This window comes from Phyllosticta capitalensis, assembly GCF_038381095.1.
Source record: "Phyllosticta capitalensis strain CBS 128856 chromosome Unknown BKA78scaffold_4, whole genome shotgun sequence".
In the NCBI taxonomy this organism is placed as follows: domain Eukaryota; kingdom Fungi; phylum Ascomycota; class Dothideomycetes; order Botryosphaeriales; family Phyllostictaceae; genus Phyllosticta; species Phyllosticta capitalensis.
Window position 1 is genome coordinate 124,056 of NW_027117442.1, and position 25,387 is coordinate 149,442.

At 58.1% G+C, this 25,387-nt stretch overlaps 10 protein-coding genes across 10 annotated transcripts; 7 read left to right on the plus strand and 3 right to left on the minus strand.

Moving 5' to 3' along the window:
• Positions 1 to 116: 116 nt before the first annotated feature.
• On the plus strand, positions 117 to 1,009 carry BKA78DRAFT_109617 (uncharacterized protein). Its single transcript, XM_066882233.1, has one exon. The coding sequence runs from the start codon at positions 228 to 230 to the stop codon at positions 882 to 884; it is 657 nt and encodes a 218-aa protein (XP_066744966.1). The 5' UTR covers positions 117 to 227; the 3' UTR covers positions 885 to 1,009.
• A 1,242-nt stretch (positions 1,010 to 2,251) lies between these two features.
• On the minus strand, positions 2,252 to 3,279 carry BKA78DRAFT_310560 (uncharacterized protein). The gene is made up of 5 exons (XM_066888134.1): positions 3,209 to 3,279; positions 3,032 to 3,146; positions 2,902 to 2,967; positions 2,708 to 2,830; positions 2,252 to 2,640 (listed from the first exon to the last, which is right to left on the minus strand). Exons 1-5 carry the CDS (start codon positions 3,241 to 3,243, stop codon positions 2,497 to 2,499), a joined length of 483 nt encoding a protein of 160 aa, XP_066744967.1. The 5' UTR covers positions 3,244 to 3,279; the 3' UTR covers positions 2,252 to 2,496.
• Positions 3,280 to 3,396: 117 nt separating this feature from the next.
• Positions 3,397 to 6,469, plus strand: BKA78DRAFT_109653 (uncharacterized protein). Its single transcript, XM_066882234.1, has 2 exons — positions 3,397 to 6,263; positions 6,315 to 6,469. The coding sequence occupies exon 1, from the start codon at positions 3,576 to 3,578 to the stop codon at positions 6,117 to 6,119; it is 2,544 nt and encodes an 847-aa protein (XP_066744968.1). The 5' UTR covers positions 3,397 to 3,575; the 3' UTR covers positions 6,120 to 6,263; positions 6,315 to 6,469.
• A 987-nt stretch (positions 6,470 to 7,456) lies between these two features.
• Positions 7,457 to 8,508, minus strand: BKA78DRAFT_294281 (Mob1/phocein; the record flags this gene model as incomplete). The annotated part of the gene is made up of 3 exons (XM_066886321.1): positions 7,457 to 8,108; positions 8,162 to 8,276; positions 8,331 to 8,508. The coding sequence occupies 3 exons, from the start codon at positions 8,506 to 8,508 to the stop codon at positions 7,457 to 7,459; spliced, it is 945 nt and encodes a 314-aa protein (XP_066744969.1).
• An 884-nt stretch (positions 8,509 to 9,392) lies between these two features.
• BKA78DRAFT_109671 (Leo1-like protein-domain-containing protein) lies at positions 9,393 to 11,121 on the plus strand. The gene is made up of 2 exons (XM_066882235.1): positions 9,393 to 9,862; positions 9,912 to 11,121. The coding sequence occupies exons 1-2, from the start codon at positions 9,590 to 9,592 to the stop codon at positions 10,974 to 10,976; spliced, it is 1,338 nt and encodes a 445-aa protein (XP_066744970.1). The 5' UTR covers positions 9,393 to 9,589; the 3' UTR covers positions 10,977 to 11,121.
• A 1,831-nt stretch (positions 11,122 to 12,952) lies between these two features.
• Positions 12,953 to 14,683, plus strand: BKA78DRAFT_249674 (N amino acid transport system protein; the record flags this gene model as incomplete). The annotated part of the gene is made up of 4 exons (XM_066884497.1): positions 12,953 to 13,201; positions 13,254 to 13,396; positions 13,449 to 14,493; positions 14,603 to 14,683. 4 exons carry the CDS (start codon positions 12,953 to 12,955, stop codon positions 14,681 to 14,683), a joined length of 1,518 nt encoding a protein of 505 aa, XP_066744971.1.
• A 1,204-nt stretch (positions 14,684 to 15,887) lies between these two features.
• On the plus strand, positions 15,888 to 18,288 carry BKA78DRAFT_280522 (acyl-CoA dehydrogenase/oxidase C-terminal). Its single transcript, XM_066885615.1, has 4 exons — positions 15,888 to 16,647; positions 16,723 to 16,969; positions 17,027 to 17,584; positions 17,671 to 18,288. Exons 1-4 carry the CDS (start codon positions 16,299 to 16,301, stop codon positions 17,837 to 17,839), a joined length of 1,323 nt encoding a protein of 440 aa, XP_066744972.1. The 5' UTR covers positions 15,888 to 16,298; the 3' UTR covers positions 17,840 to 18,288.
• Positions 18,289 to 18,395: 107 nt separating this feature from the next.
• Positions 18,396 to 20,164, plus strand: BKA78DRAFT_310576 (phospholipid methyltransferase-domain-containing protein). Its single transcript, XM_066888135.1, has 5 exons — positions 18,396 to 18,837; positions 18,932 to 18,971; positions 19,061 to 19,077; positions 19,151 to 19,256; positions 19,312 to 20,164. Exons 1-5 carry the CDS (start codon positions 18,792 to 18,794, stop codon positions 19,721 to 19,723), a joined length of 621 nt encoding a protein of 206 aa, XP_066744973.1. The 5' UTR covers positions 18,396 to 18,791; the 3' UTR covers positions 19,724 to 20,164.
• A 55-nt stretch (positions 20,165 to 20,219) lies between these two features.
• Positions 20,220 to 22,353, minus strand: BKA78DRAFT_310582 (beta-tubulin). Its single transcript, XM_066888136.1, has 7 exons — positions 22,201 to 22,353; positions 22,063 to 22,086; positions 21,989 to 22,014; positions 21,892 to 21,933; positions 21,789 to 21,843; positions 21,276 to 21,731; positions 20,220 to 21,227 (listed from the first exon to the last, which is right to left on the minus strand). Exons 1-7 carry the CDS (start codon positions 22,210 to 22,212, stop codon positions 20,502 to 20,504), a joined length of 1,341 nt encoding a protein of 446 aa, XP_066744974.1. The 5' UTR covers positions 22,213 to 22,353; the 3' UTR covers positions 20,220 to 20,501.
• A 529-nt stretch (positions 22,354 to 22,882) lies between these two features.
• On the plus strand, positions 22,883 to 25,199 carry BKA78DRAFT_294287 (peptidase family M49-domain-containing protein; the record flags this gene model as incomplete). The annotated part of the gene is made up of 3 exons (XM_066886322.1): positions 22,883 to 23,007; positions 23,172 to 24,185; positions 24,233 to 25,199. The coding sequence occupies 3 exons, from the start codon at positions 22,883 to 22,885 to the stop codon at positions 25,197 to 25,199; spliced, it is 2,106 nt and encodes a 701-aa protein (XP_066744975.1).
• Between the last annotated feature and the right edge of the window lie 188 nt (positions 25,200 to 25,387).

The following is a 25,387-nucleotide window of genomic DNA, read 5'->3' on the forward strand; positions in this document are numbered from 1 at the left end:
GTCCCATGCTCACAAGGTGTGTGGGAATATGTCAGTGTTAATGGACAGAGCTAATCTTGTTTGAGCAGCACTCCTGCACCGTCGACGGAACCTGCACTCGCGACCTCTGGCTTCGAGGCATCATGACGCTGGCCTGCGCATCCATCATCCTCCTCTCGTGATCTCGACGCTCGAACCACGCAAACACTCGCCATGAGTGCTTTTTCTCAGGTCCCCAAGCCACCGCTATGACGCGTCGGTCCCTGGACGACCCCGTGTGGAGCCCCGCAACGACTCTCCCAGGGGACCGTCAGAGACATGAGGCTTCTATGACTGGTCCATTCGTTTTCACGACTCGATCTCCAAACACGCAGAGTAGCCGTCTGTCGCAGCAGCCGCTCGCTGCCCGTGGTCGAGATCCACTCGACCGGCACGTCTATCCGTCGCGTCGTGCTGATGCGTCATCGATGCCGATACCCGCACTGGCGAGCGAGCGACAATCACTCATCGCAAATCGTCCAGCGCTTCTCTACCACCTGCCGCCCGGAAAAGGTCTTCGGAAAATCCAAAACGTCGACGTCAACATCAACAAACCGCGCCCCCTTTCCATCATCAACACGACACATGGCCGCCCGCATCGCGCCAGTCATCATCAGTCTCGACGGAGACAGCCGCTCGCTCGCGAGCCGCCCTTTGTCAGCGAGACAGCCAGTCATGACCATTCGATTGGCTCCCGCGCCCGCACCCGCTCCTCTCCCGCTCTGGAGGGGTCCCCTGTCCGGCAAAGTAGCCGGCGCCGACGGGTGCGGAGGACAGGTGGCGGTGGTGGTCGGGGCTCGGTGAGAGCGAGGAGTCAGGAGGGAGATGGGTTGAGGACGGTCTTAGGAAGGGGGTTAGCCGGTTGAGTGAAGGTGCTGCTCTGGCGATGGACAGGTGCAATGGTCCCATCTAGGGGCCGAAGCGATGGCAGTACCTAGCAGGTCCTTACAACTGCTGCGCCTAGCAGTCAAGCAAACAAACAATCAACCGATTCCACACCATCATCTTTCCTCCTCCCAACTCGCCCTCCACATCGCCACGCCCCCCGGCCTAGGGCTTTGTCCTTATTCCACCCCCAAAACTCTTAAATCTTGCTCAAATACTTCTTTCTGCACATCACTTTCTGCACATTCTCATGGCTGCTCGCCGATAGGCTGAATTCCGTCTCGTCAACAAAGTCAGAATGCCTGAGTCGGTCGAGGTGTGCGGGAGGCTGTGCTTGCTTTCTTGCATAAAGGTGGGATGCCTGAGGCGATTAGCTTTCGGCGGGGTCTTGGGAGGGACGCCTGTGTGGGCGGGCGGATGGAGAGTGGGGAGGGAGGGGAGGGGCGGAGCGGGATGAGTGGAGGGAAAGAGGCGGGAGGAATTGTGGCTAACTGGAACATGGTGAACGGAACAGCAAAGAAGGCAGACGGAGTACAACCACATCAAAACTTCCCCTCTACCCACGAAGTCAAGCCATCAGCCTGTTCATCTTTCCAAATGGCATCAATGACCCATTCCCCTTTCAGTAACGTTACCCACGTGTGATTAGATCGCAGACTCCCCCGGTGTCCATGGAAGCGTCACAAGCAGCACACGGACTCCTACCGCTCGAGTATTTATGGCAAATATAGAATATCAAGTATCGATGACAGGGCCAACCAACCGTGGCACTCGCGATGAGTCTGACCATGGTTTTAGAAGAGGATATTAATGGGATACGTGCGGCGAGAGTTGATGAGAAGCAGTCTGCATGAAGGCGGTCCTCTTTAAGGTCACTAGATTTTAGTAAAAGAAGTGGAGATACAATGGTAATGGGAATGGCGCTGCTTCATTCTGCGGAGGACGAGATTTGAGAGGTTAAAAAGTCGGGGTGAGTGAGGGGTCATTTTTGATACATAGTTGATGAAAGAAGAGATGTAGGGCACAATTTCGATGGTCGAGGGCATAGTTCGAGTTTTGGTGAGTGTGGTGTTTATCTGTTGGGAGGCAACCAATTTGAATACGTCTTCGATGAAAGGCTCGTCTGGTTTATTTTCTGCTGCTGCCCTGAATTGTGGTAGTCAACTCTTTCGGAGCGGGACGAGATGTGGGTTTGCGGATCTCCTAGAACCGTGATCTAAATCGCTCTACAAGACATTCTTCGTATTGTGGAGGAGCAGTGATGAGCAATTGTCGACCCCTTACCTGTCTGCGTACCGCACAAGTAGGATTGCCAAACCGTACGATTGGACTTGAGGCTGTAGGGCGATGAAATGTGACGAACTTGATTTTCTTTGCCATTTGAGCAGGTGCTGCTTTGTCAATGTGTTACCCCTTCCAACCCCCTTACACCACAACGCCCCCATGCAAGCACGGTCGAACAACCAGAGCCACCCTCGTTACTCCAACATCTGCAACATGGACGGTCGTTGCACTTTGGTCTGCCAGTCATTTGTACCGCCGGCATGATCATCTCTCGTAACCTTTTGCTTACCTATTAATGAGTTCACCCTCTCATGCCCTCACAATCTCCCACTTTAGCTCCTTGATGCTGACCTCCTCGCTGGCCTTCTCGTCGTAGTCGAACCACTCGCCCTCGCTAAGATCGATGCTGTCGAATTTGGTCCCCGACTCGAGGCCCGTTGCGCTCCATTCGCCCTATTTGGCGCAGTCTCGTCAGCTTCCGACGTCGACGCCGCAACACGTTCTCTGGCTGGCGTCTCACATCAGGCTTGAACTCTACAAACTCCAGGCCGCGGCAGTCAAACGTGACAATGTGCTGGCGCTTGGGCGGCTCGCTCTGCGGGTAGACGGCGGGCGCGGCGGTGATGGAGGCGGAATGTTCGCGCTGCGGATGGACCGTAGGGGTCAACCTCTTGCTCTGCTCCCACGCCTCGTCTTTGCTTGCCTGCGACGCACCTTGCAGTTCTTGCAGCGCCAGACAAAGTTGGCCTCGCCTCTGCTGCCACTGATTTCGTTTTGCTCCTACTGCGACTCAGCCTTGTTGTCGTTGGCGCGTCCAGGCGTTATGGAGGAGACGGTGGCGTACAAAGCGGCTCACGCCCACCCAGTTGGGGTGCGTCTCGCGGCAGGAAGTGCATTGGACTTTGAGGGTGTAGTAGAAGGGGTTGTCGGCCGTGTCGTTGGGGCGGAGGTCTGTCACGCTGCCGGTGATGTCAGAGACGGGGTGGTAGGGCTGGTGGTGAGGGAGTGATTTAATACTAACCCCTCGAGCTCGGCAGTCAAGGTGAGAGCCAACATGGTGCTCAGTTTCTGGTCGAAGCAGAAAGGTTGTCGAAAGACGTGATGCGACAGAGGCGGGGTGCTGGCTGCAGGTAAATGTCATGGCCGTGCGCCACTGGTGATCGGCGCCGTGCAGGGCTGGAAATGTTCACACTGCCTCTGCTCCGTCCTCGTCTTCCAAAAATCAAACACCACGACAACATCCAACGCCGCGCCCCCCACCTTCGGGATACCAACTCCCCTCTGAGAGCCGCTGCAGGCCGCACCGCCTGCTCGCGCAAATCAACGTCCATCCTCCTCCTGCGTCAGTCTGCCGGGCCATTGCAAGCCAAGGGAATGTTTCCCCGATTATGCGAACCTCATGGCCCCGGACGTTACGAGCGAAATGCACATGCCGAGGCACCCAATGCCGGTCCTACTCGATCGGGCTGGCCAGGCGCATGGCAGCCAGCCCGGCCGGCCGGCGCGCGCTCCTCTTCCCCACCTCGACGCTGCTATACTCCTTCATGTTTGGATGGGGAATGCTCGAGGACGGCCACGTCAAGCAGCAGCGCAGGGAGCAGTGGAACCAGGCCATTGACCAGGCCAAGGCCGAATTGGAAGAACAGAAGAAGGCGATTGACCAAAAGATGGGCAATTTGGGCGCCGACGAGAAGGAGCGGCTGCTGAAGATCTTGGACGAAAATGCAGAGTCGAACGACGACGAGGAGGGCGTCGACGCGCCGCAACTGGGCCCTCCTCGTCCGACCTTGTGTAACGAGATGATAATCAAATGGACGCAAGAAAAGGCAAAAGTCAGGGATATTCTCGAGAAGAGCGCTGGAGAGCACGCCGCTTCGGCGGACGCCGAGCCCGCCGTCGGCTCGCAAGACTCGGAGCAAGAGGCATGGGAAAAGGCTGCTACAGATCGTTGGATGTCGGAGCAGGAGCTCGAGTTGTGGAAAGACTCCACCATGTACACCATGCTCTCACGCAACAAGTCGACCGTCCCACACAACACTGGAGGTGATTTGGATCTCGAAAACGTGCCGCCCCAGTCGATATATGCCTCTGACGAACTCAAAAGAAAGGGGTTGAAGAGTAGATGGACGCGGCGAAAGATACAAGCCACCAACCTTGCCATGGCGAAGCTGGTGCTCCGGTTAATCAAGGAGGGCGTCCGAAAAGGAGACAAGGGGGTCCATCGTACGGTCGAGGAGAAGATTAGGAGACTCAGAAACATTCCCGTGCACTTTCACCAAATCTTCTATCCTAACCTGACGCAACTGGGTAGGATGGAGCTGCTCATCACCTTCCAATGGTACGACACAATCTGGCCTCCAAGAGAGAGGCAGGACGAGATTCCAAGGTTTCCGCCAGTATTCCACAACAAATACCCCTACTACAGCCAGGATCCGACCGGAGAGTTCCACCTCGAGTGTTACCGGATGAACCACCACATCTTCAACTGCTTCGAACAGGCCTTTTCCGGCGAAATCAGCCTGCAGATGCTCATCATGAACATTTGCGACAGTCTGCTGACGTCCTCAGCACCGCCCAATGTCACGACTTGCAACGCGCTGATTCTGGGCTTCACGCGGCTGGAGCAGCCGACGCTGGTCGACTTTGTGATCCAGGCGTTTGAGGAGACGTACATACGCTTCGACGAAATCACCTGCTGCGCCATCCTCAACCACTACATGCGGACGGAGCGCGCCAACCACTTCTCCAACCTCATCAACATGATGACGGGCGCCGTCCAGGTGGTGCAGCGGCGCTACCTCTTCCTCGCGCACCCGCTGCTGCACCAAAACTGGAGCAACGAAAAGGTGGCCCGCAAGACGCACAACCGCGTGGTGCCGCACCCGACGCAGCCGGGCAAGCTGGTCCAGAAGGTGTTTCCGACGCCAAAGGTCTTTTCGCGCATCATCGTCGGCAACCTCAAGTTCTACGGCCTGGCCGACACCATCGAGCTCTGCACGCACCTGACGCAGGACGGCTGGGCCTTCGACATTGCCGGCCTCACGTACTTTCTCGCCGCGACGGCCGCAGAGGCCGACTGGGCCGCCGGCGTCATGGTATGGCAGCAGATCCAAGACCTGCGGGCCTCCGCGCCCACGGCGCCCATCTCCGCAAGAGGCGCGACGTCGCCGTTCGACGCGGCGGGCAAACCGATCCGCACGTCGCCGACGCCGCTCGCGCCGCTCGACATCGAAGCGTACGCGCACATGCTGGTGCTCTGCGACAAGTGCGCGCGGCCGGACGTGGCGGCGCACGTCGTGGCCGAGGCGTTTGCGACCAGCGGCCACCGGCCCATCCCCATCCGCCGCCTGGCCACCCGCCTGGCCAAGGGCGGTCGCGACGCCATGCTCATGAAAAGCTTGCGCGTCGATGATCACCGCCTGCGTGCGGATATGGGACAGCAGCTGGCCGCCGATTGGCGCGCTTGGCGCGATGTCCATACAGAGGGCCGCGAGGCCGAGGCCGAGCAACGCGAGGAGGAGGCGTGGTTGAGGAGGCACGCGGAGAGGGTGCGGCGGCACGGCGTCGCGAGGTGGTGGGATGAGGAGGGAGAGGGGCTGGAGGAGACGTCGACACATGTTGTGCAGGAGCACAATCAGCTGCAGGAACAAGACCACCACCACCATCATCATCATCTCGACACTACCGCAGCAACAAAGGCCGACTCTTCCTCCACTCCCCCCTCCTCCGCCGAAGCAGAAAGCGAAGCCATCAAAGCCTGGGAAGCCGAAGCATGGATGTCGACCAAGAGCCGCCGGCTGCTGTACCAAAACGTCCGCAAGGTGTGGAGTCCGCAGTGGGAGCAAGAGCCGGAGCAGCCAGACGGGGCGGCGGGGACCAGTAGCAGTGGCGATGGCGTAGGCAGTGCAAAGGGAGGAGGCCGAGGGGGGTAGAGCTACTGCTGCTACCGCTCGTGATGGTGGTGGTAGTAGTGCTGGTGGTGGCAGAAGGAGACAGAAGCCAGCAATCAGCATCCACCCGAAGAACGAGATGAGCAGACGAAACAGACCAACCCAAGTCAAGCGACAGATGGTTCTGTGAGTGGTTGGACTCATTTGAAATGAGACAGACACCTAACACGGGGCAAGAAAACACCGTCGTCTCCCCGTCCACACACTCACAGGACACACCACATGTACCATCCCATCATCCCATCGCCATAGCCATCGAACCACGCACGGCACACAAAGGCGGAAAAGTCGAACGAGTGACACGCCATCATGTACCTTGGGCACAGAACCTAGGCACGGATAGACGGTTGTCTGATTTACTAAATCTTTCTCCGTGTAAATAACTAAATACAAAGTGTATATACTACATATCCCCAACCAAGACTTCACTCCACCCATCTCAACCTGTACGTGTCCTGTGCTCTCCGTCCGTTCCTCAGTTTCCCCCCGACGAGCTTTGTGCCACGTGGATTGATGCTAAAGCCGTAGGGTGATCGGGTGATGGGTCGACTGGCTGGCTGGCTGGCTGGCCGGCTGGAAAGACGCATAAGCCGTGTTGGTGGTGCCATGTCAACAGCCAACCGTCGAGCGAATGCACCAACTCAGTCAGTCTCCTCTCATTCCCCCTTTCTAGGATTCCGTTGTTGCAGTAGCGCCCTCCTAGGAGTCAGGACTGTGAATCAATCTCTCTCAAGACAGGAAACACACCGTCACATTAAAGAAAAAGACGACATTCCTCAGCCTGCCTGGGCTTTTCTGTTCACGCTGGCTGGTGAGAGAACAACAACTTGTCCCGACACGCGGACCAAGAAGCTGCTTGCTGTTGGGTCGAATGACGACGCGAATCCATCAATCGCTAGGTAGGTGGCGCCGTCGAGGGAATGAATGGTATACACACGCATCATGCATGATCCAGTTCATACAGGCGCGGGAAAGAGGGCGAGAGATTCAGTCTTTCAGTATGAGATTGAAATTTGAAATTGATCCAGTTTTCTTTTTTCTTTTTGCATTTTGCGCCTGCCTTGCCTGACTGCCATCACTTCTATCCGAGCTGCTGTGCTTTCTCCGTCTGTCCATCCGTACGTCCACCACGGACGCAAATGCAATTGAAGAGGCCGTTGCAAACCGAAAAGAAGAGAAAAAAAAAAGTTGATTCCATGTCGTTCCGCCATTGACACCGGGCACCGTGACGTCGTTCTACTGCCTTCTTCTGGCTGGGCACACCCAGTTCGCGCTCTAAATCCACCATCATCGGCGCACCTCCACCAAGGGGGCAGCGCTCACGACTGGGCCGGCGGGGCCGCGGCAGGCTGCTGTTGCTGCTGGGCATCCTGAGATGGCGCCGCCGCGGCAGCAGCAGCAGCGGGCTGGGCCTGAGCCTGGGCGTCGTCGAGCTGCTTGGCGGGCAAGAGGCCCTTGGCCAGCCACAGCTGGATGAGGGGCATCATGGGCTCCATCTCCTTGTCGGAGATGAGGTCGAACTGCTGGCCGACGTTGACAAAGTGGATGAAGCACGTGTTGAGCTCCTTGTAGGCGTTGAGGTGCCAGAAGGGGTCGAGCCAGTGTCCGTGGTACAGGTGCGCGTAGCACCGCATCATCTGCCGGTAGATGCTCTTGATGTCGTTGAGGAAGTGCTCCGGGAAGCCGACCGGCTTGCCCACCCACTCCTTGCCCGAGAGCGCTGAGAGCGGCGCGTTGATGCTCGTCGGCGGCGCCGGGATCGGCGTGTTGGCTCCCGGCGTGTTGAGTCCGCCGGATGCGTAGGAGGACGGCGTGCCGCTGGCCGCTTGGTTCAGCACCGCCGTCGTGTCCGTCGGGAACAGGTTTTGGTCGCTGATCTTGCCCACGATCCACTTTTGCACCAGCTGGATGTACTGGTAGGCGGGGATCTTGATGGGCTTCTTGTTGTTGTCCAGCCAGGTATAGGTGTGGCTGCAGAGGTACTTGTTAGCAATGGGCACGCAAACCGGAAGCACGGGACTTACCCCGCGGCCGACATGGTGGGACAGCTCTCTGGGTTGCAAATGGGACGGCCGGTCCGCTCATCAATCGTCTTGATGATGCTAATCATGCCGTCGAGGAGACGGTATTGCTCGACAACTAAAAGAAGAGTCAGCGGGATTTCTTGGCAATTGATACAAGCACCTGACTGACCTTGGTGGGCCAGCCACTCGCCCTCGTCGACCATCTTTGGTCTTGCGGCAAGCGTCATGAAGTTGCCCTTGACGATGAGATTGGCGTACTCGTCGCGGAAAAAGTAGGGCGGTTTGCGGGTTCCGGACTGATGCGAGGTCTGGTCATGGTGGGCTTCACTGGCGGCTGAGGCGGACATGGCGGGAGACTGGTTCACCGGCGCGGGCTGGTAGGATTGCTGAGGAGAGTTTTGGTAGGAGGTGGTGGGAGAGTTGTTTCCTTTTGGCGGAGGAGGTTGCTGCTGGTTGCTGTTGCCTTTGCGTCCGCCAAAGCCCTGGCGGCTGAATGAATGATCCGTTAGCTTAGTGTTGTCTTAGGCTTTGCCCAAGCAGCGAGATTGAATGATTCAGGGAAGTGCCAAGATGCGGCTCAAGAAGAGGGCCCAGGAGCGGGCGTTATCACGTCAACAATGCGGAGAAGCTGCCCAGACTGTGCGGAAAAGTGAGGTTGACTGAGAGAAGCAGCTGGGGTTTCAAGAGCGGGCAGTGTGACATTGGTGGATCAGGACACGGGTAGCGGAACAACAAGAGGGAGCAATTGGCAGCCAGACCACGTGCTGCGCATAATGGTAAAGATATAAGGAAACACGACGGCGGCGGAGAATGATCCCGCAAACGTCGACAAGAAGCATCGGCGTGCACAAACAGCAAACGGGGGCGCTTCGAGGAATGCCAAGCGAGCCCACCACAGGAGTAACTTACACGCTGGAGAAGAAGGACGCCATTGAAGCGAAGGCGGAAATCTTGGCAGACGGAGGAGGGGACGGCGAGGTGGGCGGAGGGGGTTTGGATGGAGTTGGAGTCGAGCAAGACGGTCAAGAGGGAGAATCGAGGTGTTGAAGAGGAGTAGAGTAGACCAGGCGTTCGAGGGCTTGCCTCTCCCCAAACGTTTCAGTCAGGGGAGCGAAGGCCGCCCGCCAGCCAGAACATCCTCGAGCCTCAGGCAGCTCGGCGCAAAGTTGTTCCGTCTGGTCTTCTTGGCTCCGTCATGCGCGTCCGCCAACCACGCGCGCCTCTGCGTCTCTACAACACCAATCCACCACACCATGTCCGACGCTGCCTCTGACAACGGCGACCTGTTCGGTGACGACGTCGAAGCCAATGGCGTCGTCGACTCCACCAATCCGCCCGTTTCCCAGAACGACGACGACGAAGATGAGGACGACAACGTCGTGACCAAGCGCAGGGCAGCGACCAACGGCCACCGCGACGAAGAGCCCGATGCTGGCGACGAGGATGATCTCTTTGGAGACGACGGCGATGACCAAGCCGAGGACCCCATTGCGTTCGTCACCCAACACTCGGAGAAGCGATCAAGCTAATTTCTCCAGTGCGGAGCGCACTCTGGACGACGAGGAGCTCGACTCGGGTGACGACGTGGACCGCCGCGACCGCATCCAGAGCCAGCCCGAGCAGGAGCTGGAGGACACTGAGCAGAAGCTCTTGGACATTTCCATACCCCGACACCCCGTGCCACAGCCAAGCGACAACGAGGTGGGAATCACTGCAATGCCTGCCTATGGCCCGGCTAACCCAGACACAGCTCTACCTACTCAAGGTCCCCAAGTTCATGGCTTTTGAGCCCAAGAGCTTCGTCCTGGAGAAATGGCAGCCTCCGACGACAGACCACCACTCAAAGGGAGAGGACCCTTCCGCGACCTTTTCTCCGTACAAGACGGCGCAGACGACCCTCCGCTGGCGCCATTCACCCTCCGACCCGTCCCAAATTCAGTCCAACGCCCGAGTCCTGCGTTGGTCCGATGGCTCCCTCACCCTCCAGCTCGGCGCCGATCCGCAAAACCAGTACGAATTCGATGCAAAGCCACTCGCGCCCCCTCAGCACAACGCCCCGAAGCCTGTTCCGACTGCCAAGGACCGCCGTGCTGGGTCCACCGCGTACGACCCATCGCGAGACTCGTTCACCTACCTTTGCTCGCCACATCCGTCGCTGCAGACGGTGCGCGTCACCAACAAAGTCACGGCTGGGTTGACTCTGATGCCGGCGCGAGGGGCGTCGGACGATGCGTTGGAGAGGCTGCAGGAGAGTTTGGCAGCGGCAGCCAAGGCGCGCCAGGGCGTCGGCGCAACAGTCTTCAGTCTGTCAGAAGATCCCGAGGAGCGAAAGAGGCTGGCCGAAGTGGCCGAAAAGGAGCGCGAAAAGCAAGTGCGCCTCAAGGAACGTCAGGAAGAGCGTCGTCGCGAGAGGGACAACCGGGCATTTGGACGAAGCGGACTTCACCGCAGCAGCGGCTACGGAGGAAGCAGGAGTGGCTACGGTGGTCTCGACGAAGACGGAGGGGCCAGGCGGTCCAAGCCGAGCCGTGCCCGGCGTGACGAGTACAGCGACGACGAAGACTTTCAAGGCCGCCGGAGAACGAGGGAAGACGAGTACGACGAGGAGGACGACTTTATCGCCGGCAGTGACGAGGAGCCAGAGATTGATGACGAAGAAGACATTGACGAGGGCATTGCGCCGCACCGGCCGTCCGGGCGGCGGGAAAGCCCCAAAAGAGGCCACGCAGACGACGACGAGGACGACGAAGAGGAGGTCGTGGCATCTTCGCGGTCAAAGCGGCGGAGGGTGGTGGACGAGGAAGACGAGGACTAGGCTAGGCCCGGCCGGGAGGCGATCGCGACGACGACCAGGAGCAGGCGGATACGGCAGTTGGCAGCAGAAGCAGATCTTGGCAGGCGTGATGGAATTTCCGCAGACGGAGCGGCGGACTAGCATGCAAAGGGTATAGGGGTGGTTTGACGGATGGAACCAAAACAAAACAGGTGGCACGGCGGGAAGGACGGAGTTTTGAAACGGAAGCGAGCAGCAAGTAGGAAATGCGGTTGGTCGCCAGCAGGGCCATTATGATCGGTCGAGAGGCCACGCTAGCAGGACAGAGTGGTCAATCTAAAACCCTTTGCGGACATATGGCGCGGCGACCATGGGACGGAGGAGTAGCAGTAGCAGCAGCAGGCAAAGGCAGGCAGGCAGGCGCGGCAGAAGAATAGGCAAAAAGGAAAAAGGGTGCACGTGTAGGTGCAACGTTTTGTCTTGGACAGTAGTAGTGGTTCTCAGCTGCCGGCAGCGGGGTGCCTTTGGTGCAGCGAGCGCAAAGATCCGAGATGGAGTGGTCGGTAGCGTATCCTCTCACGAGCCGAGGGAGTGAGTGCAACGGCAGCGCTAGAGAATGACGTCTGGAGGATGCCCAATGACAGTCGGACATTGCTCTCTCTACATATTGAATCTGACTTGGGGGAAAAAATCAAGAGAGATAAGAGATTTGGCGACGCATATCAGCCTGCCCGGCTGAGGCTTGTTCACCGCAAGATTTGCTCGGCGTCAGACGAATGACGGCATGGGTGGCGCAACCTATCTATTGTATGCGACAGCGATGATGTGTGGCTGCTACAACTTCTACGACGACGACGACGCGAGTGATCGAGAGTACTGTACATCTGTCGCTTGTGCCGTCTGACAGACAGGAGTAGACGGGAGGACGGGGTATATGACGCGCGACGGCGGGCGACCTAGGTAGCGACAGGGCGCCCGAAGCGGGAAGGACGAAGAAGATGGATGGACGATGGTGTAGCTGTCGAGGTATGCAGCAGTTCCCGGGGCATGGGGCGGGCTACCGATGGATGGTCCAGCCGTGGGTAGGTGGGTCAGGTCAGCCTTTCAGTCTTTCGGGGGGGCCGCCGCCGCCGCCTGCGCCGCCGTCGTAAGTGTCTGTCGGGTTGTGGCTAGCCAGCCTACCGCGGCTCTCTCACTTTGGATACCCAAGGTACCCGAGTGCTGTCGGACAGAGGTGCTGCTTGTTGCGAAGCGGTACGCATGTGTGTGGGCTGGCCAGCGCAGAGAGGAGAGGGAAAAAGGGCCTGGGTCCCTGCAATTGTGACGTCGGGACGGCAAAGGATGTGAGAGCGGCACAGTTTGGGTGAGGCAGAGAGGAAACAAAACGTGGGATGATGTATGTAGGAATTCATCACCAGTCCGGCAGTATGGAGGCGAGGCGATCCACAGGTGAGGTTTGAAGAATCCAATGCGGCGCACTGGAGAGGTCAAGAAGATGCGTTTAGTCTGGCGGGCATTCCAGTGCAGGACCGGGAGTGGACATGTACCTTTGTTTGACGACCCCATCGTGCTTCCCTGGGCCGCCATTCGCTGGCCAAATCACACCCTACCCTAGCACGCCATCCAACGCCCTACCACACTAGCAGTAGACTGTTTAAATCCAATGCCTATCCATCCCATTTCTTCACCTTTTCTTCTGACCCACACTTCGCCTTCGCCTTCGCCCGCCTTCACCTTCGCCCACTCCACTCCTCCCCCCGGCACGTATACGAGCGGTTGCCCTCGTTGCGCGCTGACCTCCCACCCCGACAGTTTTATTAGAAGCTGCTGTTCATGCTGCCGACGGCCTCGAGTCGCAGACCCTTTTACTACACGCCTCTCCTTCAGGCCATTCGACTGGTAAAATGGCGTTAGGCTTCGGCTCTTCTCGCTCCACCACCACCAACAACAACCAAAACTCAAACTCGTCCACCTCGCCCGACTCGCCCTCGTCCAAGCGCGCCCCAGAAAAATCAGAAATGGACGCCGCCGCCCGCGCAAAGGCCAAGCTGGCCGCCGGCGAGTCTGCCTTTGAAGACGACGACATTGCTGAGAGCCAGGCTGCTCGCGGCCGCGTGGGAGCCCGCATCGGCGGTCCCGTGGCCAAACCCATCAATGGCGACCAGCAGCCGCCTGACTCGGACACGTCGAGCACCATCAGCGTCGGCAAGCAGATTGAGCTCGAGTCGGACAATGCCATCAAGTACCGCACCTGCTCCTGGCCAAAGGTACAGAAAAAGACTGAATCAATTTGAATTGTTTGTACTAATTCCACCCCAGACGGCCGCCCTGCTCTTTTCCGAGTACATTTGCTTGGCCATCATGTCCTTTCCCAATTCTTATGCCGTGCTCGGTCTGGTCCCCGGCATCATCCTGACCCTTGTCGTGGCCGGTCTGGTGCTCTACACGTCTCTGATAGTCTGGTCAGTGCCCTCTATAGAGCTTCCTTTCCTGTCCACCATCTGACCTTTCCAGGGAATTCTGTCTCCGCCACCCAGAAATTAAGGATGTCTGCGACATTGGCCAGATGCTGTTTGGCGGCAAGTGGGCCTGGTGGTTCACGGCCGTCATGTTTCTGCTCAACAACACCTTTATCCAAGGGCTGCACTGCCTGGTCGGCGCAAAGTACCTCAACACCATGTCCAACCACAGCCTGTGCACCGTCGGCTTCTCCGCCATCGTGGCCGTCATCTCGTGGCTCTGCTCGCTCCCGCGCACCTTTTCGACCCTCGCCCAGCTGGCCACGTTCGCCGCCCTTTTCACCTTCATTTCGGTCCTGCTGGCCACCATCTTTTCCGGCGTCGAGGACCACCCGACGGGCTACCCTTCGCTCGGCCCCATCGAGGTGCACGCCATCCCCGTCAAGGGCACGAGTTTCGTTCTTGGCATGAACGCCTTTATGAACATCAGCTACACCTTTATTGGCCAAATCACGATTCCCAGCTTCATCGCCGAGATGAAGAACCCGCGCGACTTCCCCAAGGCGCTGTGGGCGGTGACGATTGCCGAGGTCATCACCTTCAGCCTGGTGGGCGCCATCATCTACGCATACACGGGCAACGCGTACATGACGTCGCCGGCGTTTGGCAGCCTGGGCAACGACCTGTACAAAAAGGTGTCGTTCAGCTTCATGATCCCGACCATCATCTTCCTGGGCGTGCTGTACGCATCAGTCTCCGCGCGCTTCGTCTTCTTCCGCTTCTTCGCCGGCACGCGCCACATGGGCGACCACACGGTGGTGGGCTGGCTGTCGTGGGCCCTCATCCTGGCCTGCCTGTGGGTCATGGCCTTCATCATCGCCGAGGTCATCCCCTTCTTCTCGGACCTGCTCTCCCTCATGAGTTCCCTCTTCGACTCCTTCTTCGGCTTCATCTTCTGGGGCGTCGCCTATCTGCGCATGCGCAAGGCCGACCACGGCGACGCCTTTTGGAAGATGCGCGGCTGGAAGGGCCCCGTTGGCGCTGCGTTCAACGTCTTTCTTATTGCCATTGGCTTTTTGTTCTTAACGGCTGGTACCTATGTGAGTGGTGCTCCCTTTTCCATCTTTCCTCCACCTTTCCTCCTCTGCCTCTCTCTTTCTCCTGATCAAGCGCTTTCTGAGACGGCTGCTAATGATTGGTCCAAAACAGGCTTCGGTCCAAGACATTGTCGACGGCTACAAGAAGGCGACGTACGGCAGCGCCTTTTCGTGCGCGGACAATGGGCTTTAGTACCCGCCCCTTGCTGCTACGGGTGGTCCTCTCCCTAATCGCTAAAGCTTCCACATCTTTCTCTCCGCTCCCTCTCTTATCCTTGGACATGGTCGACTTGTGCCCACTATTACCTACGTCCTCTTCCTTCCTCAACTCAAGAGAAGAAAGACTGCTCTGACTTCTTGAAAATTCTTTGGTTTTTTCCTTTTCCTCTTTGATCAAGTCTGGGAGTGGGTTGGTGGATTTCCTGGGTTTTCTGGTTTCTGGTGTTTTATCGGGTGGTTTGGCTGGACGGGAATCGGTTGGGCGGTCGGTTGGTACATAAAACGGGACTTGGGGGGGACCTGGGATGTCAAAGGATTCGGGGACGCTTGAACGGGGGAAGCAGCAGTGGGTGTGGTGGTGCATGACGGCCAAGGAAGGTAGTTATGGGATGGAATCCTGCTTTTTGATGCTGCTGCGTCTCTCTGTCGTCTTTTGCGTGTGTTTGCTTGCTTTTGCGCGTGTAGAAAGACGACTTGGAGAGAGACGTGTGGAGAAAGACGACGACGAGAGAGACAGCGAACGAAGAAAGTTGTTCTGATTCCTCCTACTGTCACCACTTGCCACCACTGCTGCTACCACCTACCTCTTACTCTCACTAACAAATTTCACTCGGCCCTCCTTCTCCCTGACCACAAGGGAAGCTAACCCACGTGGCTTTCCCGGGCATATGACACATCCATGCAAGCCACGAAGCGACTCAACCCGGGCCCGACAAGAACACTGCGTGCGCTAGCATTTGGCGTTGCCGCCTGGCAGAATCATCTCTCCACTGCCTAGCTGCTGCCACCCATGTACATCACCCTCAATACATATGGGCGGGATCTGAACCATTTCCTCGCCCATCCCATCCATCCCATCAACTTCCTTGGTTACCTCCCTCCCTCTCTCCCTCCCTCCCTCTCCCATTACTTACACACTCATGTCATTCATCCATGATCATGTCGTGAGTGAGTGAGTCAGAAAGGGGGCAAGGGGAAGGAACCTAAGGGCCTGCCTGTTTGTTGCGCAAGGTACATGTAGACAGACTACCGTGTGTAGGTGTCTACGACTTCTGCTGCACTCACGCTGCTGCGGTGTAGATAGGTAGGTATGTGGTCTGAGATGTGTACCTGGGTAGAGTCGTTGGTCAATTGCCGAAACCTGCCGACTCGTGTCGTTGTTTGGCGTTGCTGCCGAGCTCGGCGAGATCTGCGCGTGCGTGCTGTACTGTAGGGTGGGGCAGCAAGCTCAGCCTTGTGCTATCACTGGATACATATCAGGCAGGGCTGGGCGGATGATGTGAGATGCGAATGGCGGAGATGTTCTCCGCAGACTGACTGTCTACAGCCAGCTTCGACAAACCTCAATTCCACCTTATCCACAAAACCTACCTTCCTTGCCTTCGCTGCTACTCCAGCACATATTCCTACATTGTCCTCCAATCCATATCACACACGTCTCCCAATTCACGCAGCTACCTAGCTACATGTACCTAGCTAGCTAGCTAGCTACCTACTAGCTGAGCATCTCTCCTTTCTTCCTCCACCTCTTCCGCCAACACACCCACCCACCCGCACCAATCCAACCCTCAACCAGCAAGCAAGAAAACATGCTCGACTTCACGCTCTCCCCCTCGCAGCAATCGCTGCGTCGCGCCGCGGCCTCGTTCGCGCAAACGCACCTGCAAAACGCATCTTTGCAATACAAAGACCATTCCACCCAGCCCGCCCGCTTCACCTCGACCCGCCCCCTCTACGCCGCCGCGGCGCGCGCCGGGCTGCTGCGCGGGCAAATCCCGCGCGCGCTGGGCGGCACGGCGGAGAGTTTGGTTGATGCCGCCCTTGTGGTTGAGGAGCTGTTTGCCGTCGAGCCGTCGGCGGCGCTGACGCTGCTGGGGACGGGGTTGGGGTTGACGCCGCTGTTTGTCGTTGCTGAGGAGAGCGAGGGGGAGGAGGGGGGTAGGGTGAGGGAGTTGATGAGGGGGTGTTTGGGGGTGTTTTTGGCGGCTGACTTGGAAGGGGATGGGGGGAAAGAGGGTGAGGGAAATAGAGAGGAAGGAGAGGCCCCCCTGGCCAGTTTTGTCCACTCGGAGCCGCGCGGGACGGCCAATTGGCTCGAGAGGGGCGGCAGCGGGTTGGGCGTGACGGCGTGGCTGGACGACGAGAGGGGCGAGTGGGTGGTCAGCGGCGACAAGATGTGGACGACGAACAGCGGCGGGTGGGACGGGAGGGGCGCCGAGCTGCAATGTGTGGTGTGTCGGCGGGTTGAGAGGCCGCCGCCGTCGTCCTTTTCCGAGACCAATGGCAACGGCAAACAAGAGGGGGAGCAGAAGGCGAGGGAAGAAGAGAAACTGGACCCTTCGAGAGATCCCGCCGCCGACATCCTCATCCTCGCCATCACGCGCTCCATCCTCGACGCCAACCCCCCCTCCACCTACCGCGTCCTCTCGGACCCCTCCCTCGCCGGCTTTCGCTCAACAAGCGGGCCCCACAGCCGCTTCACCTCTCTCCGCGTGCCCGCATCCCACGTCCTGTGCCCACCAGGCCGGGGCGCAGCCGTCGTGGAGCGCGTCTTCGGGACGTCCGCCGCGCTGGTCGGCGCCATGGGCGTGGGCATCATGCGGGCAGCGTTCGAAGCGGCGCTCCAATTCTGCAAAGCGGACGACCGCGGCGGCGCCGGGGGCCCCGTGCTGCAGCGGCAGAGCGTGGCCGACTTGCTGATAGATGTCAAGATGCGCTGCGAGACGGCGCGCCTGTTGACGTGGAAGGCGCTGCATGCGCTGGAAAACGGCCCTGGGGTATGGGAGCAGCGGTTGGAGTTGGCGTGCCAGGCAAAGATATACAGCAGCGAGGCGGCGGTGCAGAGCGTCGTTGATGCCATGAAGGCTGTTGGCATGTATGTTTCTCCCCCTCTTTCTCTTGGACCCAGGACGGACTTGGAGACGTAAATGCACGCATTGCTGACACTGGCTCACCCCCCAGCACCTCGTACGCGACCGACCAGCCCTTTGCCAGGCTGCTCAACGACGCCATGGTGCTGCCGCTGTTCGACGGCGGCAACGTCGGCGTCCGGAGACGCCAGATTCAGAAGATTTTCCTCGACGCGGGGTACGAGCCGTGGGCGGCGACGTTTGGGTCGGAGGAGCAGTGAAAGAAAGGAGAAATCAAGAGGTGGGAAGATTGAGACGCGGACGTGGGTTGAATTGTTTCGAGATGGAGTCTGGGAACTCATGGCTGGTTGAGGCCTTTTCAGAGTCAAGTGTGTGTGGGCAGGTTGGAAAATTCCCATGCTCTTTTCTTGGAACTGCTGGTCGTGCCTGTTCTCAATGCTTCTCTTCTCACCGTAGGCATCACTTCTCGTAGAAACGTGTTGCTTTTGATCCCAAGCAGTCGCCATTCGAATGATGGATGGAGCCAAGGCTTCCTTCAAAGTATGGAGATGCCGCCAGGCGGGTGCAGCGCGACGGTTCGTTCGATCCCTACCTGCCAGTCTTTTCGATGCCATTTGATCATATTAGACCGAGTCGATTGCTGGAGAGTATCACAAGATAAGATGAGAAGATGAGATGAGCCAAATCTTGCGATGGATGTTTGTTGATGACAAAGTCGTGACGGATGAGCTTCCCCACCAAAGCTTTCCCGCCATGACGCCAGCGTCTCCGGTCCGTTCCCGTCGTGCACCCCACAACTGAAGGCCGTGACCTACCCACCCGCCCGCTCCCCCCACCTGCTCGACCTCACCTGGTACCTCTCTCTCACCTCTCACCCACCTCTTCGTCTTTTCTCTCTCCAATTGCTTGTTCCTAGCTATCCCATAGCTGTCCAGCTCCAATCCACATTCCAGCCTTGCTTCCACCTCCCACCAAGCACAACCTAAGTGGACCTGCACCATCTATCCGCTGCGGCACGCAACCGACCCTCGTTCCCAACGACTGGAGCGAGCGCTCAGACCGACGACCCGCCCGCCAGAGCACGGCAGTCCAACTAGGCAGCAGCAATACAGAAAAACCTCCATTGCCTCTTCGTTCTTCGAAAAAAACATTCCCGTCTTGGTCAATCAACAAACCAACCACCTTACCTCTCCCCGTCCGTCGTTCCTCGCCATGCCGCTCGCCGACTACGTCGACATTTCGCAGCCCAGCTTCTGGCGTACGTTGGCCACCCCTCCTCCCCCAATTCCCTTTCACGAGGCACGGGCAGAGTAGCTAGCGGGAGCGTCAATGGCTGATTCTCCACACAACAGTAACGGTCGGCAGCGTAGCCTTTAATCCCACGTTTTGGAAGTGAGTACTGGATGGGCAACACCAAACGCAAGATTTTCCCAATGGCAGAAGACAATAGCTAACGACAAGCTTGTGCGGTGGTGGTGTAGCATTGCGGCGCGGTCAGGTACGTTGCATGTCCAAAGACTGACGGACGGACAGACAGAGGAAGAGAGGGACGGGGCTGACGCGAAAAGCAGAATACCACAACAAGACGATAACGCGCCTCTTCGGCGGCAACGCGCGCAACGGGTGCTACGCGCTGGCCGTGACGATTTTCTCGCTCGGCATTGTGAGGGACTACATGTTTGTCTCCCCTCCCCCTCCTCCCCCAACGCATCCACTAACCCCATCCTCACAGCTACCACACCGCCCTCTCCGCGCAACCCACTTCCCCGCTCCTCCTCTCCGCCCCCACCAAACTCCTCTCCCTCGCCCTCCTCGCCACGGGCAACACGCTCGTCCTCACCTCGATGTACGCCCTCGGCGTAACCGGTACCTACCTGGGCGACTACTTCGGCATCCTCATGTCCGAGCGCGTCACGTCGTTTCCCTTCAACGTGTGCGACGCGCCCATGTACGTCGGCTCCACCCTCAGCTTTTTGGGCACCGCGCTGTGGTATGGCAAGCCGGCCGGCGTGGTACTTACGGGGGTGGTGTGGGCCGCGTATAGCGTTGCGCTGAGGTTTGAGGATCCGTTTACGGCGGGCATTTATGAACGGAGGGAGAGGGCGAGGGGGGAGGCGAAGGGGGACGGGAAGAAGGAGTTGTAGGTAGGGTGGGCTAGAAAGGCAGGCGACGTAGAGATGGACGCATGCATGCATGGACGCACTCGTGATGGGAGCAGAGGAACGAAAGGAATACAGATGGCATGGCATGGCATGACACGACATGGGCCCGCGAGACGCGCCTTTCAACAGGCACGCACGGCCGACACATACGGAGACGAAAACATTACAAGGCACGGCGAGAAAAGGCACAGAGAGAGAGAGAGCTGCTTCTTCTGCTGCCAACGAAGAGAAAATCGAAACGACATGGACTCACAGACGGATGGATAAATGACACAAAAAGGAGGCGTACATACACGGACAGGATGGGGATGAGGATGGCAGGGGGAACGAAAGCATGGACGAGACGATGGGACGGACGGCGTTTTTCAACCACGTGCAGCGAGATACCAATTTCACTACCAATTGACTTTTTTTTTTCACAAACTTGCCGCGGCATTCATCTTGCCTTTCGCACTGCAGTCTTCCATCCCAACATAATCACTCCATAGGCAGGCATGTAGTATGCCAAGAGGTCAAAAGGCGCACACACACAACACCAAGCACCATACAGCATCTCATGTCCGTGTTATTGGGCAATTGCATTAACCTTTTTAATCAACAAGAAGGGGGGTTGGGTGGCTAAGTTCAAAAAGAAAAGAGAAAACCAGGCGATCGCAGTAGACTTGGCGGCTCCATGACAACTACCAATCCACTCCTTTACCCCAACGCGCGCAAAACAAAGAGCTACTAAAAGCAAACTTGAATCGCTTCAGCAGCCAGTTTACTCCTCCTCGAGAGGCGCCTCCTCGTCGTACTCCTCCTCGGCGTCCGAGACCGACGCCTCCTGGTACTGCTGGTACTCGGACACCAGGTCGTTCATGTTGGACTCGGCCTCGGTGAACTCCATCTCGTCCATGCCCTCGCCAGTGTACCAGTGCAAGAAGGCCTTGCGACGGAACATGGCCGTGAACTGGTCGCCGACGCGCTTGAACAGCTCCTGGATCGAGGTGCTGTTGCCGACAAAGGTCGACGACATCTTGAGGCCACGCGGGGGAATGGAGCAGAGGGCCGTCTGGACGTTGTTGGGGATCCACTCGACAAAGTAGGACGAGTTCTTGTTCTGGACGTTGCGCATCTGGTCCTCGACCTCCTTCATCGAGACCTTGCCGCGGAAGATGGCAGAGCAGGTCAGGTAGCGGCCGTTGCGGAAGTCGGAGGCGGCCATCATGTTCTTGGGGTCGAACATTTGCTGGGTGAGCTCGGGAACGGTGACGGCACGGAACGAGTGGGCGCCACGGCTGGTCAGGGGAGCGAAGCCGACCATGAAGAAGTGCAGACGAGGGAAGGGAACCATGTTGACGGCCAGCTTGCGCAGGTCAGAGTTGAGCTGACCGGGGAAACGCAGGCAGGTGGTGACGCCCGACATGACGGCCGAGACGAGGTGGTTCAGGTCACCGTACGAGGGGTTGCTGAGCTTCAGGGTCCTCATGCAAATGTCGTAGAGAGCCTGTTGGAGTCAGATGCAGATTTTTCCAGCTTATAAATCAATGCTCACCTCGTTGTCAATGCAGAAGGTCTCGTCCGAGTTCTCGACGAGCTGGTGGACGGACAGGGTGGCGTTGTAAGGCTCAACGACGGTGTCCGAGACCTTGGGGGAGGGGACAACGGAGAAGGTGGCCATCATACGGTCGGGGAACTCCTCGCGAATCTTGGAGATGAGGAGCGTGCCCATACCGGCACCGGTACCACCACCGAGCGAGTGGGTGATTTGGAAACCCTGGAGGCAGTCGCAGCCCTCGGCCTCGCGACGGACAACGTCGAGGACCTGGTCGACCAGCTCGGCACCCTCAGTGTAGTGACCCTTGGCCCAGTTGTTACCGGCGCCAGACTGTCCAAAGACAAAGTTGTCGGGGCGGAAGAGCTGGCCAAAGGGACCAGCGCGGACGGCGTCCATGGTACCGGGCTCAAGGTCGACGAGAACGGCACGGGGGACATATTTGTTGTTGGACGCCTGGCCCAGCTGTGTCAGTTTCGCACTACATGCTCATCACGTAGCCTAGGAACCTACCTCGTTGAAGTAGACGTTCATGCGCTCGAGCTGGAGGTCCGAGGTGCCGTTGTAGCTGCTCAAGTTAGGACCGAGTCGATTCGGCGGGTTTTGCGCGACTTACACTCCGGAGCCATCGAGACCGTGCTCGCCAGAGATGGTTTGCCTGTGAATCGCGCGTCAGTTGGAGCGCTGGAAGAGGTGTCGTCGGGGCTGCGAACCAAAAGGCGGCACCGATTTGGTTACCCTGCTCGAGTTAGCTGAGCCGCAAATGAGCGGAATGGAGTCTACTTACACATTGGCCGGTCTGGAGGTGAACCTGGAGACAGAGAATCGTGTTAGCCGTTGTCGTCGGGGGTGTTGTGTGTTGGGGCAAGGCGCGGGGCAATCAGGGGACGCGTGAAAACAAAAGACGGGCCGGGGTTCGACGTACAATCTCGCGCATGGTTGCGGTGGTGTAGTTGAGCTGGAATTAAGATGGAGGCTGGAGGGTGGACGAGGAGCCGGCGACGATGTGTCTGGGTGTCGAGGAGGAGTGGTTGAGGGATGGGTGGTGGTGGTGATGGGAAGAGGAGAAGGAGCTGCTGGAGTAGTCGAAGGGCGAGGTGGATGTTGTGGTCTGTGCCTGATGCCACGCCAAAAACAATTGCCATTAGCCAATGAGCGTCGACACCCGTATGTTCGCCCGCTCGGCAAGAAAACATGTCGAGCAACATATTTCATTTCGCTTCTAATCCTCTTCTATTGTCCTCCTGTTCATCCACCCAATTGCCATGATATCGGCTTCTATGCGCAGCCAGCGCACATGGGCAAGCTTGCGCCCGGCCGCTCGTGGCTTGAACAGCTGGCGTCGCGCTGGCATTGGCGCTGGTGCTGCCAGTAGCGCGCAATACACTACGCGCAGCTCTGCAGCGGGTGCGCGCCATATCACGAGAGCCAGTGGTGTCTCTGCATGCGGACAAGACCATTGCATTGTAGGAGTAGGTTAACAAAGGGCGCGTCGCCAAGAGCCATCTGATCCTGACGACCATGCCGTGAAGCGCGTCAATGTCCCGACGCTTCAACCCCGCCGCAACTCGTCTACCGCCGCCACCACCTCTCATCCCCATCAAACCATGGATCACGACGTCGTCAAGCACTATCTGGCCGACAGCCCTCCTACTGTCGTGCCGCTGGCCATCAAGCCGCACTTTGAAGCCCTCAATGACAACCAGAAGCTCTACTCGCACTACCTCTCCATGTCAGCATACCCCGCATCCACTCCCTCCCTGTCCTCCCGTCGCGTGCCTCTCCCTTTTTCAGGAGCAGGAGATGCGTCCAGGCGACCCTGAACATTGGATGCCATTGCTTTGATTGTTCACGCTCTGACCATTGACCGTGCGCTTCCCCTGCTGACTTGAACAGAGCATGCTACGCCGGAACCCGCATTGTCCTCCGCCAGGTCAGCCCCGAATCCGAGCACATTTACGACTTCATCGTCGCCCTGCACCGCCATAGCAATGGAGATTGGAAGAAGCTCCAGAAGGATGCCGGCCTTTCCGACGACGAGCTCAAGGCCTTTCTCAACTACGCTGCCCAGTTTCTAGGCAACGCCGGCAACTACAAGAGCTTTGGCGACTCCAAGTTCGTTCCCAGGATTGAGCCTAGGCAGCTCAAGGCCTTGGCTACGTTGACGCCTGAGACTCTGAAGCTCCACGAAAAGTTTCAAGACGCCATCTATGCTGGAAACAGCGTAGCCAAGCTGCACCTGGGCTACCCCGACCAGGGCCACATTTCGACATACTATCCCGACTCGCCAGACATTACAAAGGAGGAAATCTCCATAGTCAGCGGGTTTTTGGAAGGCAAGAAGCTGCTTCCTGAAAACACCCGGGTCAGGAAGACCAAGGATGGCTTCGAGGTCCTGATTGCGTCGGCGCGGGAGCCCTCCAAGGAAGAGCGCGACACTTCCGATTCCGAATGGGAATTGGATGGCAAGCTCAAGGGCAAGAAGCTTCGCTTGGTCTTTGGCGACTACTCGACGGAAATGGCCAAGATTGCCGACGCCATCAAGAGCGCCCGCAAGTATGCAAGCAACGACATTGAAAAGTCGATGCTTGATGCATACGAAAAGTCGTTTGTCACTGGCTCGCTCGAGGCATACAAGGACAGCCAGAGATATTGGATCAGGAACAAGGGTCCTCCGGTGGAGACGGACATTGGCTTCGTCGAGACCTACCGCGACCCGCACGGTATTCGCGGCGAGTGGGAAGGCTTTGTAGCAATGGTGAACAAGGAGAGGACACGCGCTTTTGGAGAGTTGGTCGAAAAGGCCCCGGCTCTGATCCCGCGTCTGCCTTGGAGCTCCGAGTTCGAAAAGGACACTTTCCTCAGCCCCGACTTTACCTCGCTCGAAGTCCTGACCTTTGCTGGTAGCGGGTAAGCATGTCCGACAGGCCCCTTTGTTCTGTGCTAATAGTGTCCAGTATCCCTGCTGGAATCAACATCCCCAACTACGACGACATTCGCCAGCGCGAAGGCTTCAAGAACGTTAGTTTGGGCAATGTCTTGTCGGCCAAGCCTCCAAACGAGCCAATTCCTTTCATCAAGGACAGCGACATGGAGGTCTACCAAAAGTGCCGCGATGCTGCGTTCGAGGTGCAGGTCGGCCTGCATGAGCTTCTCGGCCACGGCTGCGGAAAGCTCCTGCAAGAGACTGCCCCTGGCGAGTACAACTTTGACATCAAGAACCCTCCCACCAACCCTCTGACCGGCAAGCCCGTTGACAAGTGGTACAAGCCTGGTCAGACGTGGGGCTCCGTCTTTGGCTCTCTGGCCGGCAGCTACGAAGAATGCCGTGCCGAATGTGTTGCCATGGCCCTCAGCTGCGACTTCGATATTCTCAAAATCTTTGGCTTCGGTTCCGGCGAGACCGATCTCAACGGCCCTGCTGGAGACATTCTGTACGCCGGCTATCTGAGCATGGCGCGTGCAGGTGTTGCCGCGCTCGAGTTTTGGGATCCAAAGTCTCGCAAGTGGGGACAGGCTCACATGCAGGCCCGCTTCTCCATCCTGCGCACCTTCCTCAAGGCTGGCAAGGAGTTTTGCGAGCTCGAGTACACTCAGGACGACTTGTCCGACCTGACAATCCGTCTGGAGAGGAGCAAGATTCTCAGCCACGGTCGCCCAGTCGTCGAAAAGTACCTGCAGGAGCTGCACGTCCTCAAGGCGACGGCTGATTTCGAGGCGGGCTCCAAGATGTACGACGATATTACCCACGTCGACGACTTTTTCGCGGACAAGGTGAGACCGGTCGTCTTGGCCAAGAAGCAACCGAGAAAGGTCTTTGTGCAGGCCAGCACTGTGGTGGAGGGCGACAAGGTAACGCTCAAGGAGTATGAGCCAACGGTCGAGGGCATGATCCAGAGCTACGCGGAGAGGGAGTACATCTAAGGGTGACAGAGTTACGCATTGCATTGGAACAAAAGGAAAATTAGCATGAATCAATTCAATTCCAACAAAGTAGCCTTCCTTGGATTCTTGCGAGTTGTGTTGTATGCGGAGAGGCGCACCAATGACGTGCACCGCCAGGGATCGCGGCCGACGAAGCGCGTCTCTCCAACGCGCTACCACAGAGGCTG

Coding starts and splice junctions, on each gene's coding strand:
- BKA78DRAFT_109617 (XM_066882233.1), top strand. CDS start 228: ATGACGCGTCGGTCCCTGGACGACCCCGTGTGGAGCCCCGCAACGACT.
- BKA78DRAFT_310576 (XM_066888135.1), top strand. CDS start 18,792: ATGCCGCTCGCCGACTACGTCGACATTTCGCAGCCCAGCTTCTGGC. Junction 18,838..18,931: donor TTCGCAGCCCAGCTTCTGGC/GTACGTTGGCCA, acceptor TCCACACAACAG/TAACGGTCGGCAGCGTAGCC. Junction 19,257..19,311: donor GGCATTGTGAGGGACTACAT/GTTTGTCTCCCC, acceptor CCATCCTCACAG/CTACCACACCGCCCTCTCCG.
- BKA78DRAFT_310560 (XM_066888134.1), bottom strand. CDS start 3,243: ATGTTGGCTCTCACCTTGACTGCCGAGCTCGAGGG. Junction 3,147..3,208: donor TTGACTGCCGAGCTCGAGGG/GTTAGTATTAAA, acceptor CATCACCGGCAG/CGTGACAGACCTCCGCCCCA. Junction 2,968..3,031: donor GGGTGGGCGTGAGCCGCTTT/GTACGCCACCGT, acceptor GAGTCGCAGTAG/GAGCAAAACGAAATCAGTGG.
- BKA78DRAFT_280522 (XM_066885615.1), top strand. CDS start 16,299: ATGCTCGACTTCACGCTCTCCCCCTCGCAGCAATCGCTGCGTCGCGCC. Junction 16,970..17,026: donor CGGGTTGAGAGGCCGCCGCC/GTCGTCCTTTTC, acceptor GCAGAAGGCGAG/GGAAGAAGAGAAACTGGACC. Junction 17,585..17,670: donor GCCATGAAGGCTGTTGGCAT/GTATGTTTCTCC, acceptor CTCACCCCCCAG/CACCTCGTACGCGACCGACC.
- BKA78DRAFT_310582 (XM_066888136.1), bottom strand. Junction 21,934..21,988: donor CAAATCGGTGCCGCCTTTTG/GTTCGCAGCCCC, acceptor CGCGATTCACAG/GCAAACCATCTCTGGCGAGC. Junction 21,228..21,275: donor CCTTCTGCATTGACAACGAG/GTGAGCATTGAT, acceptor TGACTCCAACAG/GCTCTCTACGACATTTGCAT.
- BKA78DRAFT_109653 (XM_066882234.1), top strand. CDS start 3,576: ATGCGAACCTCATGGCCCCGGACGTTACGAGCGAAATGCACATGCCGA.
- BKA78DRAFT_109671 (XM_066882235.1), top strand. CDS start 9,590: ATGCTGGCGACGAGGATGATCTCTTTGGAGACGACGGCGATGACCAAG. Junction 9,863..9,911: donor CACAGCCAAGCGACAACGAG/GTGGGAATCACT, acceptor ACCCAGACACAG/CTCTACCTACTCAAGGTCCC.